Below are 16,232 nucleotides of genomic sequence, written 5' to 3' on the forward strand. Positions count from 1 at the left end.
GGAAGTTGGAGACGGACGGGCTGGGGATGCGGGGATGGCGGATGCGGGGAAGAGGGAACGGGACGCCCGGCTGGTTAGCTTGTTGGTTCATTCATGCGATTGAACAAATGATGAGTTGTTGCCTGTGAGGCAAGTCGGGCAGAGGTTGAGATTGCAAAGGATTACGCAGCTCATTCTAGTCTGGAGGGAGGTGAGGCTACGGGTTGGCTGCAATTGCAGGATGGATGCAACTCCGACAGTTACTTTGCCAAGGCTGAGCTCCGTTGCGTCAAATTGTGAATTCTCCATCCGTTGCTTGGCAAGTCTTCACCCTTGTCATCGCAAATCCACAGCCTCCAAGGCCACATAGCCTGGTGCCGGCGACGAAAATAATGTTCACGAACTTAAAGCTGCAGCAATTAAGCCTCTTCTACGTTCGGAGAAGCGTTCATAGGTTTAATTTCCAAAGACTCGAAGCTCGGATATTGAAGACTTATAAACATTTGAGGTCTCTTCAAAACTTTTAGTGCTATCTTCTGTCCAGGATCAGGTGCAAGCGGCTTTGAGACGCTGATGCTACCATTGAGACAAAGGAGTCGGTCTTGATTTCCTCCACTTTGCATTATCACGCTAAACTACATCTGAATTGGCATCAGACCGCCAAGGTCCGCAAAGCGCGGGCGAGTGAAATAATTAGAAGGTGTGCACTTCGACTTCAAAGTGCAATGGCGAATTTGCCTTTAGACACGCGGTGCACCTGTGATGAAACAAACGGCTCACTTGGGAAGTTGAAAGTATTGACTAAGTTGTTTTGTGTCTCAAACCCCCAGGATGCAAGCTGATGCGGCTGCCTCCCGACATATTGCCAAGCACAACGTGTAACCTTGCTAAGGCTCGTGGAAGCTCGTAGATCCGCCCGAAAGGTGAGCTGTCATAAGCAGCGTCTGTCTCCATATTCATGTGCAGATGGATGCTTGTTGGTGCGATAGCCATATCTCTGCTCTAATATTGCTTATTTTAAGCTTATTATAAGTTGACAACTGAGAACTTTCACGTCTCCCACAACCCCTGTGTAATGTGCTTTATGGTTCTCAGTTTCTGATGTTGCGGCCATGACATTCGCACATGATTGCTATCACTGACTTTGATTATGTGGAACAAAATTGTCTTGTGTTTGTGGCCTTCTTCATCCAGGAGGCTCGAGATGCTGACCTCCACAAGGCCTGACCGAGACATTTACTGCACAAGACTCAGATATACGGCCGTTTATGTTAGTGACCATTACCCTGATCTGAAGCTTTGTTTGGCTAGTTCGCAACATCTCGGATCACCTTAAGTCGTACGTCCACGAGGACACGAAAATCAGCACCATCAGCCTGATCACCGTCATTCAGTCTCTACGAAAAACTTTCTACTCGTCGAATCCGCCAGAGTCAGTTGCCTTGTGACCCTAGATGCCAGCTGTCATGAGACATCATCCATCACTTGGAACAGCCCTCGGCTGTCCTGGAGCAAGAAAGGCTGGAGCCTCAAGTTAGAGAGACGGCTAGTGACTGTAAGCATACGGATTTCGTGTGAGCTCAACTATAAATGCGGGGCCAAACGTCCTTGCTAAAGAAGAAGACGTCAGTATCAACTGCTCTGAGGATAAGAAATAAACACAAATCATCTGAATCTTACCATCACTTCAGCTTCTACAACTTACAATGCACTTCATATTTCTTCTTTTCGCCTCCATCTCTGTCATCGCTGCAGCTTTCACGCTCCCCAAGGATGTGGCGGACGGTTTCTACGTAGCCTACTACAACGAAACCGGCCATGAAGTTCACCTCAAGAACCCCGACATGTCGTGACGGCGAGACCTGGTGTGGTTGCAAGTACAGAATGAACAGCGGCAATTGTGACGGCGCAGTTCAGGGCCTGAAGAATCAGATGAGGAAGCAAAGGCTGGGTAGGGCATTTATCAACCCTGGAATGGCTTGGTACGAGATCAAAAGATCTGCCTCTGCCCGCCCGGTTGTGGCTTTCCTGTGCCGCACCAGGGGCGCCGGAGTTGGGGACATCAATGTCTATACTTATACTCAGAAGTTGCAGGAGATCACTGGATCCTGTGGGCTGTTCCTTGAACAAAGGCGCTTGGCGCTCTGAGGGTCGGATACATGATTTACAATGAGGGTGAGGACTTTTGCAGATCGGCGACGGGTTCTACTGAGATCAGATGCTAAGGGGACCATGGAGGGCTACGGGAGGATGAAGTATTTCGCTGAGATCAGAAATATTAGCACGGGCCGGTAATCTGCCAGGGGGGTTGGAATGCACTCTTTAGCTCTACAGTCTGTCTTTATCGTCGTGGCTTCATAAAAATCACATTCGTTTATGATTTCTTGTCGTTCCGCCGCTTGGTGTTCTCACTTGAAGGGTCAAAATGCTGCACGCATGAGGGCTACCATGTGGGAGGCACAGTTTATTTAGCCAAACCTGAAGGTTGTTGAATACGCCCCCGCGTCTTTGAGCCACACAACTGTGAAATGAATGGGTTCGCTGCAGAATTGCCCCTGTCCATCTTCCAGATCTGTTGTTCCATCGTCCTGTCCCACCACCATTCATCGTTATCCCAGATTGTTCTTCGGGAACCAATCTCATGGAACTGTCTCTTACTCCCTGCCTGGCACACCACCCACGGCTCTTCGGAATGTCGATATTCGTTGCCTGTATCCTCTACCTCGGCGAGATCTTCAGAGATCCAGCAATTAGCCCAGACGCGCTTCCCATCCAGCCACTCCGACCCCCATCGAGGTTCCTCCCTTGGTCTGTCCCAATCTCCCGAGTAAAAAGTGGCTTTCCTCAGTTGGCCACCCTCATTCTTCTCCACCAGGAACTCAAACATGTCTTGTGCGCTCGCAACATCCAGCCGCGGGTGAGCAAACTCGTCCTCACCCGGGCCGCAGTTGCTGCTCATTTCCATTTTCCATCTCTCCCGACCCAACACGCTGTTCTTCCTCGCATCAATGGCTCTGCGACAGTAGCTCGCCATATCGAAGAATAATGTCGCGTTCTTCAGCTTGGGGAACTTTGTGGCGAGGGCTTCTAAGTGTCTGTACGGCCAGACATCATTCTGCCGTATGTCAATCGTGACATTACGCAGATTTGGAGCCATGATCCCTAGCTCTGCGATCTGCTCCGGGTTGATGGACGATCTCCAATCTGCCTCTGCCTCGGACGCCCTACACTCAAGACTCGTGAGTAACTTTGCGTGATGGCGGATGGCAGGTTCAGCCAACCGCCACGGTCTCCGGCTGCTCAACCATGCCAGATGTGTAAGCGAGTTCTCCGGCAGCGCTGTAATCAGGTCTCCTGCCCAAGGCCCGCGGGCCGTCAGAGAGGTAAGAGACTTGAGGTGTGGTGCTAGTTGGGTGGAGTTGGGCGCATGGCTCTTAGACCTCGAGAACATGCTTGGCTCTGGTGGGATGAGCACGAGTGTTTTGATGTGGGAAAAGTCCATTGCTTCGAGCCACAAGTCGAGATTCGTCATCTGCTTCTGCTGCTCCGAGAGCCACATCCACTTGAGCCAACTCCAAGCCTTGCCGGACCCGAGCCAGTCGAGGTACTTATGGAAGGTCGAGTCGGTGCTTGACAGCATTTTGCGCGCCTCTTCCCACGGCTTTTCGTTAAACCTGTAGCCCTCTAAGTCGAGGACTTCTAGTTGCGACGGGTAGCGCGAGCCTGAGGGGTAGTGGAAAGGAAAGTCATAGCGGTCGGGTTCAAACTCGCCCTGGAGCTTGGTGAGAAGTAGCTTCAAACTTTTGACGGACGAACAATTGGAGAGCGTATTGTGTATTTCCTTCATGGTTTGCATCTCGGGATCACTTGGGTCTTCAAGCCTCCCATAGAGATATTCACTATACTGCCCAATCGGAAGGACAGTGTCAATAACACTCGGGCACTGGAATGGCGGGTCAAAGAACTTGATCGTGGCCATTGCCCCGATAGTGAAGAAGGCAAAGCTGAACATGCGCAGTAGGAGAGAGTCCATGGTTGATGCTCTTGGCGTGAGTCTCATCGCTGTGAGACGCAATCACAGCTAGTAAACGAGAATATGTCGTCTGAAACATTTGCTGCAGTGGGAGCGGAATTTTAATCAGAAAGCAATGGCACACGTGTCAAAGATGCAATGTCAAAAGTCAAGTGTCATCTCCAGACGATATTCCAGGCAGCCATTATCTTCCACCAGCATCCACAACTAGCCATTCTTGGCAGATCCACTCACTGCGGTCGATTCGGCAAACATTCTGACTGGTTCTGAAGTCGTTTCGGGGGAACAATCAAGTCCAATTGCTTAGAGCCTTCATGTCCGGGAGGATCCAGATCAAACACTGAGGCTTCAGAAAGACTTAGAGAGGGATCTAGCGAACGATACGAGAACAACTGGTCGAAGTATGCGGGTTTTCGAAATTGCAGGGCAGGTCGCTGCGTCGAAACAGACACAAGGTGGGCTTTGGAATATCAGCCACGATATGGTCACACAGGCTTCCTGATATTTGAAAATTATAAACTTAGCAATACCAATACAAATCAAGAGATTTCAAACAATCTACGAAACTGCTTCTTTCCATGCTTTCCTTCACCGATATCTTCTCAGTCTCGCCGTCACACGAAAGCTGCCGGAGAGGTCGCCGCCTACTCTCTAACTTTCCATGTCGTCCCGTCATCATCAAATCTCACTCCCGCAAAAGCCAATGCGAGGTCTTGAAAGTCCTCTCGGCTGTCTTGGGCGCTCTTGATCTTCCTCGCCAGAGCGAAATCGAGAAGAACGGCTTTGTTGTCCGATGTCCTGATCACAATGTTGCGGACAGAGGTCAGATCACCGTGGATCCAGCCGGCATCATGCATCCTCTTGACAGACTCCAATGCCTTCTTCGCATCGTCCTTGTTGTTGGGGTCTGCGAAGCGCGACTCGATGAACTCGATCAGAATGCCTTCTTCATCAACACCGCAATCATCATAGACAAGCGCTCCAAACTTTGGTCCTACATCCTTGCCGTCGATAGCTTCATAGGCTTCCTTCTCTTTCAAGATGTGCTGCTTGTTGGAATAATCCTTCTTCAATATCCACGTGACGCTCTGATCCCATCCGGGGGCGATCACGGTCGCCTTGAATGCGTTTCCGTCTTTGCCACCCCCCACGTTTTCACCAATTGTCAGTTCATTTAAATTCAGCTCCCCGAAAAGGTCGGCGCCACCTTCTCGCCAGAAACCATCAGGCTTCCGTTTCTCGATTGTAATATGCCGTGGTACCAAAGCATCGAGTGTAAGCCAAGAGCAAAAGCTGCCAGAAACCAAGAGTAAGTAGACGTTACCTCAGATGCAGATACGGGGTGGCCAAGTACAGCCTGGACACCCATGAGACCCAGCAGTTGAAAGGTAGGAAAGTACATTTTGTCAAAGATATGAGAATCGTAGTGTGGAACAGCTGAATACCGTGGAACAACTTGGCTGTGGACAATGAATGACCTCCAAATGGACATTTGCCTGTTTAATTTTCGCGTGCTCTTATAAACTTAAGAGGGGGCTTTTACTCAAGGTGTTGTCACCCATTCGGGCGATGATACATGTAGTCAACCTGTGGACTGCGCAATTTTCTTCGTGTGGCTGAGCCTCGGAATTTTCGAACGCATTTAACCGTCGTCAGCACGGAGTTCGGGGCTTAGACAGGACTCTGAGGATTTCAGTCTCAGCTTATGTACTCGGACTTTTGGCGGCTGTACACTACCTAGGTAATCAACATGAGCTGACATCGTGTTTTCTTCGCACTTTCGGCTTTTTCGCGAAAAGAAATAACCTCTCGGATTGGTTTCTATAAGCACCTCAAGAGAGCACTACTCGGTTTAATATACCTACTGGCTTGAGTCCGAAGCTGACATGTGGCATGCATTTAGAAATTACTGAGACTCAATCCTTGGATAACCGTGATTTGAAATGCGAATCTGATGCGTGATTTCAATTAGGTCAAATGGATGGTACCTGCACTTGCCAGAGAAATCACCTAGAGAAACCTTCATTTCCAATTGTGGCACTCCACATGAGCAAAAGTACAAGAAGAGGCGGCAAATAGTTGAAAGTTCAAAGAACATCACGAGTATTGCAGACGTTCCAACACGCGATGCAGACGTCAGCTGTACATTTGCTGATTCAAATGGAGAATACTTCTGAGTGATCCGCGATGTATCGCGTTATAAACTCGTGGTGTAACCCGTACTGAGACTTGTTCAAATTGTCATAATCATCTTGAAAGATACCTAAAAACGTTGCGACTTGGTATCTTATTCGGGCCACACAAAAATGGCAAAACGGCCATAACTAGGAGAATTGTTTTCCTACTCCGTCGTACTCTTCAAAGTCCATTGGCTTCCCTCATCAAGAGGTACACGTAAGCCCAAGTGTAGAAATGAAGCAATGTAGTAGAGAATTGCGAAAAGATAAACGACTAAACTTCAAGTTGACAAGAGCAATCTAAATGACAAAGTGATCCAGAACATTCTCCTAACTCGCAAACCTCCGCGAAAACACTAGCAGGCCTTTCCTCTTCGCTTTACCTGAATCAACTCCATGACAGTAGACGACAAATCATGCCGCCGTTCTCGACGGCTTGACTCCATTCAGACAATTCTTCCAGTTTTTGTTCTTGGAAATCGTGCGAGCCGCGTTCTTCATCTCATCGAGCGTCTTCTTGCCGCCACTTTTCGCAAGACGGGCACCGCCCCTTGCGGCCAAGTCCTTGAGACGAGCACTCGTCCGCTGACCGATGGTCGCGAATCTCCCGACCACGGTCCTGGTAGCAGATGCAAAACGCCCGACGAAGGCCAAAATGGCCCTCAGAATGGCCTAGATATTGAAAGTCAGCATCTGCCTCATAGTTTGGTGAGGTTTTCCTCGGAAAGTTTGTTACGTACCGCGACAGTGTTACGCTTGTTGAGCTGGTGATAGGTGGCTTGAATATCCGCAGTGGTCTCACCTGAGGCCTCCGTACGTCTGAATTCTCCTACCAGTTCCTTAGGCACAGGAAGTCTCGATGGCTCCTCGCGCTTCAAGCCGATGGGCACAATCGGATCCTTCCATCTCGTGTCTTTGTCATCCTCAATCGCGGCCGCGATCTCTACGTATGGCATTGTGTACTCGTCCGAGTCGATATCCACGTCAGGGGCGTCCCCAAAGTCGCCCGGCCAGAACTCGTCAATCGCGTCGCCGGTCACAAAGTCTTCGGAGAAGAAGTCCTCTGCGTATGAAGATAGGGGGACGATGCCGTCGAACTCGCCAAAGATGGACAGCGGAACGAGCAGCAGGCACTTGCCCATGCGGGTCCGCTTCTTGTTGCGCTTCTACTCGGTCCTCTTCTTACCCTTGACCTTGTCGACCATTTCCTTCTTGGTTTTCTATCTCTTCTTCTGTTGGTACTCCTTCTTCTTGCGTTCGATGGTGTCCTTGATTCTGTCATATGAAGTCAGCAAGGCGCCTGCCATGCGAGGGCTTCTGTTTACAGACTTGTCATTTTTGTTCTTTTTCTTATCGTCTTGCGCCTTCTCGCACCCGTCACCCCTCTGTTTGGCCTTCTGGCCGTTCGGGCACTTCTCGCATCTGCAAGTGGCGGCGTTGCGGAAGTATGCGGTGCTGCTGCATTTTCGCCTCGGGCAGGCCTTGCATGAATCCTTCTTCTTGCCTGGCGCCGTCTGTGGCTGCTGCCGCGCCAAGAGTTCAAGAGGCCTGTCGGCGAACGTAACCGAGGAGATGGCCTGGCTCTCTGGAACGGATACATCACCCGACAGTAACTGTAAAGAGAGCCGTGGGGCAATGGTAAATAGAGAAAGAATGAAGTGCAGCTTCATGATGAATACTGAGTTGTTCTGGATTCTAGCAACAGAACTGGACACAGAAGGGATGCAACCGCGGGTTTAAATAGAAGGATACATGTACTTAGTCACAGAAGTTGCAATCAGCGACGTCGATGTAAGGTATTTGTGGGCGTTCATCAACTTTATGATCTTAAAAACTGCATAATACGTCAAAAGAACATTCTGGTTATGGATCTATGACTTGAGCGCGAACCATCTTCAGTCCGAGATCCTGTGAGATGCGCTACCATCTAGCGTGGCTGAGTATTGGAGTTGGCTATTCCAACCAGTAAGCTAAGTCCGATATCAAAGAAGGAGCAAGCATGGTCCGAGATGAGATGAGAGAGTCGATGGGCTCAGTCTGAGGCTCATTCTGAGTCTCAGTCCGAGATGAGACTGCAACAAAAGTGACATACTGAAGCACAGGATCTGAACCGGACAGCCGTCGAGGCTGCAAGCCATTCCTGCTCGAACGTAGCATGGCCATCCTGAAATCAACCTTCAATGATTGATCGCAGGAGAAATCATCAAGGCCGACCGGACGGGCTACCTCGGCGAGTTTGTCATCGTCAAAGGCGTAGCCAAAACCAGCTGTGAAGCATGTATATCAGCAAGCAAATCGAAGCGGTTTGAAGCTTGTATGAGATACCTGTGTGGTTCAAAAGCATTCTGAAGGTGACGCGACTTTTCTTTGGAACATAGTGGAAGTCTCCTTCGGCTGTCCTCTGGAGCACCTGCACATGACGTAGTTCCGGTGCGAGCTCTTCGAGCTGGTCTGCGTCATCCAGCTTGAGCAAGCCTCGCTCAACGCATTGCATACAAGCTATGGAAGTCACCAACTTTGTAAATGATAAGAGCCAAAACGTGGTGTTCAACGTCATTGGCTGGGTTGTCGACAAGCCCTTCTTCCCGGATGCATGCTGGAATATCGGCAGACTATCTTGTCCAAATGCACAATACACAATCCCCGGAAGTTTCGGGTTTTCTACCGTGGTGTACTGGTCAATCAGATCGCGCAGAGCCTGTGCTGAAGCTGCAGTTATGCTGGACATCTTGGTCAATGTGTCTCGCGTTACGTTGGTTGAAGCTAGGCGGCAAACGTCCCCTATCAATGTTTCGTTTTTACACAAAAGCTGGCACGTGTATTTCTTCCATATCAAGCTCTCTATGGCTCCGAGGAGCATAGACAATGGAAGGTATTGATAATTTCGGTGGTGCGCAGCCGAGGAGGGTGGGGTTGCAAGCATTGTAAATATTTCCCGTTGCGGACATATTAAGCCCATCACTGAGCATGCCTGTCCTGGACCCGGCAGGTTATGGATGGACGACAGCAGCACTGCCACAGAGCTACTTTTGAGGAGCGCTCGTCCGGTAATTCAGCTAGGGATGGATCTTGAAATCTACGGCTTACCAGAAAACGAAACAACAAAGAGAAACGTCTCATTTCATCTTTGACAAATTCACACAATGGCAGAGTACATATGGCTGTCAGGCCCAGTCGGCGAGATGCTTCGCTCCTCATCCCTTGCTACCACGGCCACGATACCTTTACATGGTCACCTAGTTGTCACGACCGGACATGTCGGCGTCAACCTCTCAACAGGAGAACTTGTCAAGTCCAGCATTTGGGATGAGTTTAATGCCGTATGCGACTGTCTCGATGCAGCTCTACGCGACGCTGGAGTCGAACTTGGCCTGGGGGGAGCGCACAAAATTGTTGCATATTTTATTCGTGCGGAAGATGAGGCCAAACTGCTGGAGGTCTTCCGGGAAAAGTACCCGGGTCATTCGCCAACGTGGACGTCGGTAGTGGTTGCAGCTTTGGTTGTCCCGGGCATACACGTTGAGGTTCAGGCGGAAGCTGTCCGCCATGTCCGAGACACTTTCTGACATGAGCTTCGTTTGGGGATGATAGCAAATCGTGTTCCAGCCAATCAATGTACATAGCCCCAATACTTTCTTTTCCCTGAAATTTCACTGCCGGTCAGGCATGTTTCTGTAAGCATTGTTCGGATCCGCCAGTTCTTCTTCGACAGTTGGGAGCTTCTTGACCACCTTTGCGGGGGCCCCTGTAAGGGGCTGGCCCCTAGGCTTTTTCAACGTAGAAGTGCCGTCGATTGACTATTCTAAGCTGAAGAAAGAAGAAAGGACTTTACAAGAGTAGGCACCTAACAGCAGTGAAGCAGACCGGGTTAGGCGGTGTACCGCGGCAGAGTAGTGGGTCCAACAGAGCCGGATCTCAGTAACTGCTCCGGCAAAGCCGGAGATATCAATCCGGGCTCTAGCCCGTGACAGCCCCCATAGCAACAGAGTATGGTGGAATGCTCTTTGTCACGATTGACCCTGCTCCAATAGTGCTTCCCTTGCCAATAGTGACCCCCGGCAGGATGATTGTACCCCCGCCAATCCACGCATCATCCTCTATGTAGACGGGATCGCCAAACTCGACAAACTTAATCCGAGAAAGGACACTGGCCTCGTGCCCTGCGCTGTAGATGCTCACGTTTGGACCCAGTTGAACACGGTTACCAATGACCACCAGGCTGGTATCAAGGATGGTGCAGCTAAGCCAGTATTAGAACAGTTCAGGTCTTATCTTGGAGGAAGTTGTCTTACTTGAAGTTGATAAAGCAATTCTCGCCAATTACCACGTTGCATCCGTAATCTGGTATGAAAGGTGGCTCGATAAATGTTCCCGGGCCCACCTTTCCCAAAATGTCCTTGAGCATTTCTTGCTGTGTGGCCATCAACTCGTCATAAGGCTTTGAGTTCGGATCCAGATTGTTATACTTGTGAAGTAGACATCTCGCGCGGTGACGTCCTGCGAGCAGGGGGGGATGCAATGGATTTTATCTATCATCGTTAACATTTCAAGGACCTCTGTTTGGTCATGTTGCATTCTCACAGCATTCCAGAAATCATGCGCTCGTACTCCTCGCACCAGGGGGTGCCCTTCAGCTGCTTGGCGAGCTGAATGATCTCGCTGTTCTTCGTTGTTCTTGCCATGGCAACTGACTGGTCCTCGGTTACTCTCCTCCCTTCTGAAATTGGCTGCTTGATTTGACATTGATATGTCATAACGAACAGGAACTACTTTATACATGGGGTTATTTCAACTTTTCCTGAAGAGGACAAAAAACATTTCCGAATCTGGAAATATTTGACCGCAACCTTTTACCCCGCTATGCTATCAGACCAACCAGGGACACACCCCGCTCAGACGCACACAGGTGTTGAAGGTCTATTCATGTCGACGTTCGGTTGACGACGATGGCTAGTCGGACTCACTGCAGTCTGCGTGCTATCCTTTGTCCGGCTCAGTTCAAGTCGTTGCTCAACAATACCCTCGGCCTCTGCGTGTACATGTAGCAAGGATAACGTTTGGGGTCTATCGTGCTGAGCTCCGAAAACTTCTCTTGGCAATGCAGTCACAATGTGTATCCGAGAATCCCTGTCTCACGCTTAACATAGACACTCTGGGTAGGCGAAAGACGTGTAAGAAACCTGATCGCAGAGACAAGATATCAGCCACTATCGGCATGCAGAAGTTCCCCGTGATGGACCCCCACCAAAGATAGCGGGTTGCATGGTAGCTAGCATCCGTGCGGTTCAAGATAGGAAAGCTCGGCAAACTAGGATCTTTGCGGGGAAGCGGCTTGGAAATCTGGGGAAGGACCTGAATCAATCATGAGCCATGGATGTAGATCTACGACGCATTTTTTGGACGTGCAAGAAGATTCGGACGGGCGGAAACATGGTTCTAGTGGTATCTCTCTCCATGCTGACGAGGCCCAGTCACACTGCAAGCAAACGAATTGAGCGACATGCCAGCCATGATTGGGACGTTGGTGCAGGCAATGTATCGACTGGATCTTAGTGTATTCAGAAATGTGTAGGTGTAGACGGCATTCAATCTGTAGCTGAAGACGGGGAGGGAGGGGTAGTGCACGTACCTTTGTCCGGCTGTATTTCCAAGGTCTTGATAAGACGTGGGCGTGAACAGCGTACCGCAGCTTTTCATATAAAGTTCTTGGAGTCAGACCACGGAATTCAGATTCCTTACAACCATCTATCAACATACGATAACCATCCCAGAGTCTCAGGTAGTGCTTTTCTCGACCGATCTTTGTGCAACTATAGTACCACCAAACCTTTCATTGGGCTGACTATGACCGGCGAATATCCAAATGACGGCAAAATAGCCGAGCCAAAAGCTGTCGGAAGCGATGGGCAATCAGTTATCCTTGGAGAGCTCCATGGTATGGACGATGATGCCATTCTGCGAGCACAAGGACATGCTCCGGCATTGAAGAGGACATTCAATACTCTTGGAACCCTTGGTTTAGGCTTCAGGTGAGTTGAACATGCTGTTGAAACCTTGCAGGGTTTGCTGAAAACTAAAGCGTGGATGAAGAAGTGTGCTAACGTTGTGATGTCTTCAGTATCACAAACTCGTGGTTGTCATATGCGAGTTGCTTTGGGCAGAGCATGGTATATGGTGGCCCGCAAGCAACGGTATTTGGCCTGATTGTGGCCTGCTTTGTGCAATGGATTGTAGCCGCTGGCATGGCTGAAGAAGCCTCTGCTTTTCCATCTTCGGGAGGTATGCATTTGAATCGCTAAAAGAGCGAAATGTGCCATCCATGGTCATTGACAAATAGTTACAGGGCAATACCACTTCACATCTATCTTGGCCCCGAAGAAACACAAGAAGTTTGCGGCCTTCTCGGTTGGGTTGCTCAGCATCGTCGGATGGTGGGTGATCACTTGTTCAGGGTTGTCCAATAACGTTCAGTCGATCATGGGCATGGTTCAATTTGTGAATCCCAGCTTTGAACCCCAACGCTGGCAGTTTTATCTCGTGTACCTTGCACTTTTAGTTGTTAAACGTAAGTCCCGTCTCACCCCATCCATCAGCAGGCGCTTCCCACCAACTCTTGAATGCTAACTCGAGTCTCCCAAGTCGCGCCAATTTTCACCATCCCTCAGCGCCATATTGGGAAGTGGACAACGCTCTGCTTAGTTCTGTCAATCCTCGGATTCTTCATTGTCACCATTGTCATCCTGACGATGTGCAAGTCATTTCAGCCTGCCAGTCAGATCATCAAATTCGACGGTGCCAGTGGATGGCCGAATGGGATGGTTTGGTTCATGAGCATCGGCAACGCCATGTACGCCTTTGCGAGCCTAGATACCGTAATCCACATTGCGGAGGAGATGCATCATCCCGGGAAAGAGATTCCTCGGGTCATGTAGGTGTTACAATGCAAGGGCATCGTGTCACTTAACGGCAGCTAATGCCTTTTCCTAGCAACTTGACTCTAATGATTGGCTTGGTAACATCAGTGCCTTTCATCATCGCGATGATGCTCGTTATCAAAGATGTTGAGGCTGTGCGGGGTGCAATTTTGCCTAGTCTTGAAGCGTTTTATCAAGCCACAGGAAGCAAGACTGCAGCATTAGGCTTGCAAATACTGTTGACTATTCTAATTTACAGTAAGTCCAGCCCCTCGAGATCTGACATGCAGAGAGACTGATGATACTGTTCAGCGTGCATGCCAAGTCAGTGGATCACATGCGGACGCCTGACATGGGCTTTTGCTAGAGACGTAAGTGCTGAGCACTGGTAACTCCAAACAAAGGACGGAGACTGACACTTTCATCAGAACGGACTTCCGAGGTCACACTACTGGACTGAGATCCACTCAAACTATCAGTTCCCTGTACGAACTACTCTTCTCTCGGCAGCCTTCTGTGCGATCTATGGATTGCTATATGTTGCGAGTACCCAAGCGTTCAACTCCATCATCGTCTCCGCAGTCCTCGCAGTAAACATCTCCTACGTTGTACCGCAAGCCATCTGCCTCGTGCAAGGCCGAGGGAAGACCCTTCCCAATCGTTCATTCGATCTTGGAATCTGGGGTTACTTTTGCAATGCGTTTTCTCCTGTTTGGATAACTGTCATCGGTATCGTTATCTGTTTCCCAAATATCCTACCTGTGACGGCTGCTTCAATGAATTAGTAAGTTCCGTTCCCGTGACTTGATCCTTTCCGTCTGGAACGTTTCTACTGACACGTAATTTAGCGTATGTGTAACTTTGGGGGAAATTGGCTGTCTCATCATCTTGACATGGTACTGTATTAGAAAGCAGTTTCAAGGGCCTTCTATCGACTGGGCCATGCTCAACGACCAGAACGCTATCGATTAAGGGACTGGAATGGCCCGCCTATATTGTCATGACACACCTCAGGATATCGAAAAGAACGTACGAATACTTAGCAGATTCAATATTGATGTTTTCAATCACGCACTGCAATTTATGGCTTCTGTGAACCCGTGTGATGACGATTGATCCTCTTGGTTGAAAGTTCTAGTACCCTACAGTTCCAAGACTATTACTTGTCTTCGCCTCCGACGTTCCTCACGATTTCTATGTTAGCCTGGTGTGTGGAAATGGCTGCTGCACTTTATCGCCATCTCCAGCACGAAATTCCAGACCACGTACGCTGAGGAGCAGGTAGCGGAAAAATAATCCAATTCTTGTAAGAGATCTTCTAATTGACAAGTGCGCCTTCCTCTTCCCAGTTGTCTTCGTCAGAGGCGAGATTGACCAAGCCTCCCCTTAGGTCTGAGTTCCGTGGCAATCGTTTGAGCATTCATGATGCCCTGTTCAAGTGCACCATCAATAGAGGCTCGCCAGCCATGAGCCCAATCACCACTAGCAAAGAGGATATCTCCATGTCTTCTCTGAAGCTCATCCTGATACTTGGACATATATCCAGGCCTCCACCATGCCGGACCCCCTTTAGAGTATGGATCGGTACACCAATTGTGGAATATCTGAGCATCATTAACATATGCGGAATCGTATCAAGATAGTCATAGTGACTTGCCATTCTCTGAACATTCATCGGATGGAGCTGCTCAAAGGCGTCGACGGCTGCCTTTGGATTTTCCTCTGGTACAAACGCTCCCTTTTTGTCCTTCCCGAAACCGACAAGATGGACATTCCCATTAGGAAGGACACCGTCGCCGTAGCCGTACATCAGAGCACCAGGAAAGCGCATGCCGTTCCAACCCTCGAGCTCAGGGTTGCTTACATCGACGTGTATCTTCGACATCTGGTTGACATGTCCCAGCTCGATGGCTTCGCGGCGAGTCGTCGAGAGCGGGGGTATGAACTGGACATCCTTCAGAACGTTAAGTGGAATGGTGCAAACCACCTTGTGAGCCCTGAACGTTTGCCCTGAAAAACCGCGGACCTGAATACCATCCAATCGTTGGATGACGGAGCTGACAGGGAACGAGAAGATGTACTCGACGCCATAGTCAACGGCTTCCCCGAGCATTCGCTTAGCGAGGGCTGTCTGTCCTTGTCTCAACTTGTATCGAAGCCAGATATCACCGAAGTTTTTGGAGTCGTGCGTCATAAGAGCGTGAGATCGTGCCATATCCCAGAAGCTGCTGTTCTCCATGTCACCGCCCGAGATGTGCAAGAGCAACGATACAAGAAGTCCTCTTTCTTCGGCGCTGAGCTGGTCCTTGATTTGCACGTATCGGTCCTGACAAGACATCTGGTCCCATTTCTCAATGGTTGATCGATTCACAACGATGTTATTCAGCTGTGCGTGGGGCAAAGGGCAGATCGTGCGACAATGTTGACCATCGACGTTCACGAAAAGATCCCAGGCTCGAGATGTCATGGCTCCGGCTTCTTCGTGGGTTGTTCTTCTCGGCTTCGCACCTAAATAGTGCGATAACATCAGTTTCACCGAAGCGAGTGTGATGATTTCAATGGTAAAATACCTGGAACGTTGATGGTATAGTATCCATCACTTTTATCCGCAATGCCAGTTTCCATGAGATCACGATCCATGTTGTATCTTGTCATCTCTCTGAGCAAGTACCCCATGTGGTGGGTGACCCAAGTACCTCCCATTTCGTAGAGAAATCCTGTTCGACGATGTAAGCAGAAGCGTTAGATGCACACGTAAGTGTCATACAACGTACCATCTTTTTTTACTGTATAGGTTCGTCCCCCAATACGGTCTCGAGCTTCAAGCAGTAACACGGAGTGGCCTGACGCTAGTGTATTAGTAGCTGGGACAGCAAGAGTCTTGAACAGGTCCAAGATCCTACCGTTGGTTGAAAGATCTCGCGCGGCTGCAAGGCCAGCATATCCCGCGCCAATTACAATGGTGTCATACAAGCGGTTGGGAATCGATTCCAATCGTCTAGGAGGTTGAACAACTGCATCACTTTCGAGGCCTTTCGAAACCGAGACAGACTTGGGAGTCCATTCGTACCCATCGTTGGTCTTCTTCTCAGGCGCCATGTTGTAAAAATGTCAACTGAACTATGCAAC

At 49.5% G+C, this 16,232-nt stretch overlaps 9 protein-coding genes across 9 annotated transcripts; 2 read left to right on the plus strand and 7 right to left on the minus strand.

Annotated features, from left to right (window-relative positions):
* Positions 1–1,797: 1,797 nt before the first annotated feature.
* Positions 1,798–2,127, plus strand: CGCA056_v011387 (uncharacterized protein; the record flags this gene model as incomplete). The annotated part of the gene is made up of 1 exon (XM_037326633.1): positions 1,798–2,127. One exon carries the CDS (start codon positions 1,798–1,800, stop codon positions 2,125–2,127), a length of 330 nt encoding a protein of 109 aa, XP_037175337.1.
* Positions 2,128–2,443: 316 nt separating this feature from the next.
* Positions 2,444–4,012, minus strand: CGCA056_v011388 (uncharacterized protein; the record flags this gene model as incomplete). Its single annotated transcript, XM_037326634.1, has 1 exon — positions 2,444–4,012. One exon carries the CDS (start codon positions 4,010–4,012, stop codon positions 2,444–2,446), a length of 1,569 nt encoding a protein of 522 aa, XP_037175035.1.
* Positions 4,013–4,656: 644 nt separating this feature from the next.
* Positions 4,657–5,414, minus strand: CGCA056_v011389 (uncharacterized protein; the record flags this gene model as incomplete). The annotated part of the gene is made up of 2 exons (XM_037326635.1): positions 4,657–5,250; positions 5,337–5,414. The coding sequence occupies 2 exons, from the start codon at positions 5,412–5,414 to the stop codon at positions 4,657–4,659; spliced, it is 672 nt and encodes a 223-aa protein (XP_037175037.1).
* Positions 5,415–6,603: 1,189 nt separating this feature from the next.
* On the minus strand, positions 6,604–7,331 carry CGCA056_v011390 (uncharacterized protein; the record flags this gene model as incomplete). Its single annotated transcript, XM_037326636.1, has 2 exons — positions 6,604–6,861; positions 6,930–7,331. 2 exons carry the CDS (start codon positions 7,329–7,331, stop codon positions 6,604–6,606), a joined length of 660 nt encoding a protein of 219 aa, XP_037175944.1.
* Positions 7,332–7,409: 78 nt separating this feature from the next.
* Positions 7,410–7,859, minus strand: CGCA056_v011391 (uncharacterized protein; the record flags this gene model as incomplete). The annotated part of the gene is made up of 2 exons (XM_037326637.1): positions 7,410–7,464; positions 7,519–7,859. The coding sequence occupies 2 exons, from the start codon at positions 7,857–7,859 to the stop codon at positions 7,410–7,412; spliced, it is 396 nt and encodes a 131-aa protein (XP_037175704.1).
* Positions 7,860–10,146: 2,287 nt separating this feature from the next.
* Positions 10,147–10,594, minus strand: nodL (Nodulation protein L; the record flags this gene model as incomplete). The annotated part of the gene is made up of 2 exons (XM_037326638.1): positions 10,147–10,429; positions 10,482–10,594. 2 exons carry the CDS (start codon positions 10,592–10,594, stop codon positions 10,147–10,149), a joined length of 396 nt encoding a protein of 131 aa, XP_037175946.1.
* Positions 10,595–10,714: 120 nt separating this feature from the next.
* CGCA056_v011393 (uncharacterized protein) lies at positions 10,715–10,871 on the minus strand (the record flags this gene model as incomplete). The annotated part of the gene is made up of 2 exons (XM_037326639.1): positions 10,715–10,718; positions 10,771–10,871. The coding sequence occupies 2 exons, from the start codon at positions 10,869–10,871 to the stop codon at positions 10,715–10,717; spliced, it is 105 nt and encodes a 34-aa protein (XP_037175945.1).
* A 1,162-nt stretch (positions 10,872–12,033) lies between these two features.
* On the plus strand, positions 12,034–14,075 carry HNM1-0 (Choline transport protein; the record flags this gene model as incomplete). Its single annotated transcript, XM_037326640.1, has 8 exons — positions 12,034–12,218; positions 12,308–12,468; positions 12,533–12,754; positions 12,829–13,117; positions 13,177–13,361; positions 13,416–13,474; positions 13,532–13,887; positions 13,952–14,075. 8 exons carry the CDS (start codon positions 12,034–12,036, stop codon positions 14,073–14,075), a joined length of 1,581 nt encoding a protein of 526 aa, XP_037175711.1.
* Positions 14,076–14,523: 448 nt separating this feature from the next.
* maoN-0 (Monoamine oxidase N) lies at positions 14,524–16,202 on the minus strand (the record flags this gene model as incomplete). The annotated part of the gene is made up of 4 exons (XM_037326641.1): positions 14,524–15,611; positions 15,674–15,820; positions 15,878–15,946; positions 16,007–16,202. 4 exons carry the CDS (start codon positions 16,200–16,202, stop codon positions 14,524–14,526), a joined length of 1,500 nt encoding a protein of 499 aa, XP_037175707.1.
* Positions 16,203–16,232: the final 30 nt, after the last annotated feature.

Source organism: Colletotrichum aenigma (assembly GCF_013390185.1).
Source record: "Colletotrichum aenigma strain Cg56 chromosome Unknown KSG_Cg56_contig07, whole genome shotgun sequence".
Lineage (NCBI taxonomy): Eukaryota > Fungi > Ascomycota > Sordariomycetes > Glomerellales > Glomerellaceae > Colletotrichum > Colletotrichum aenigma.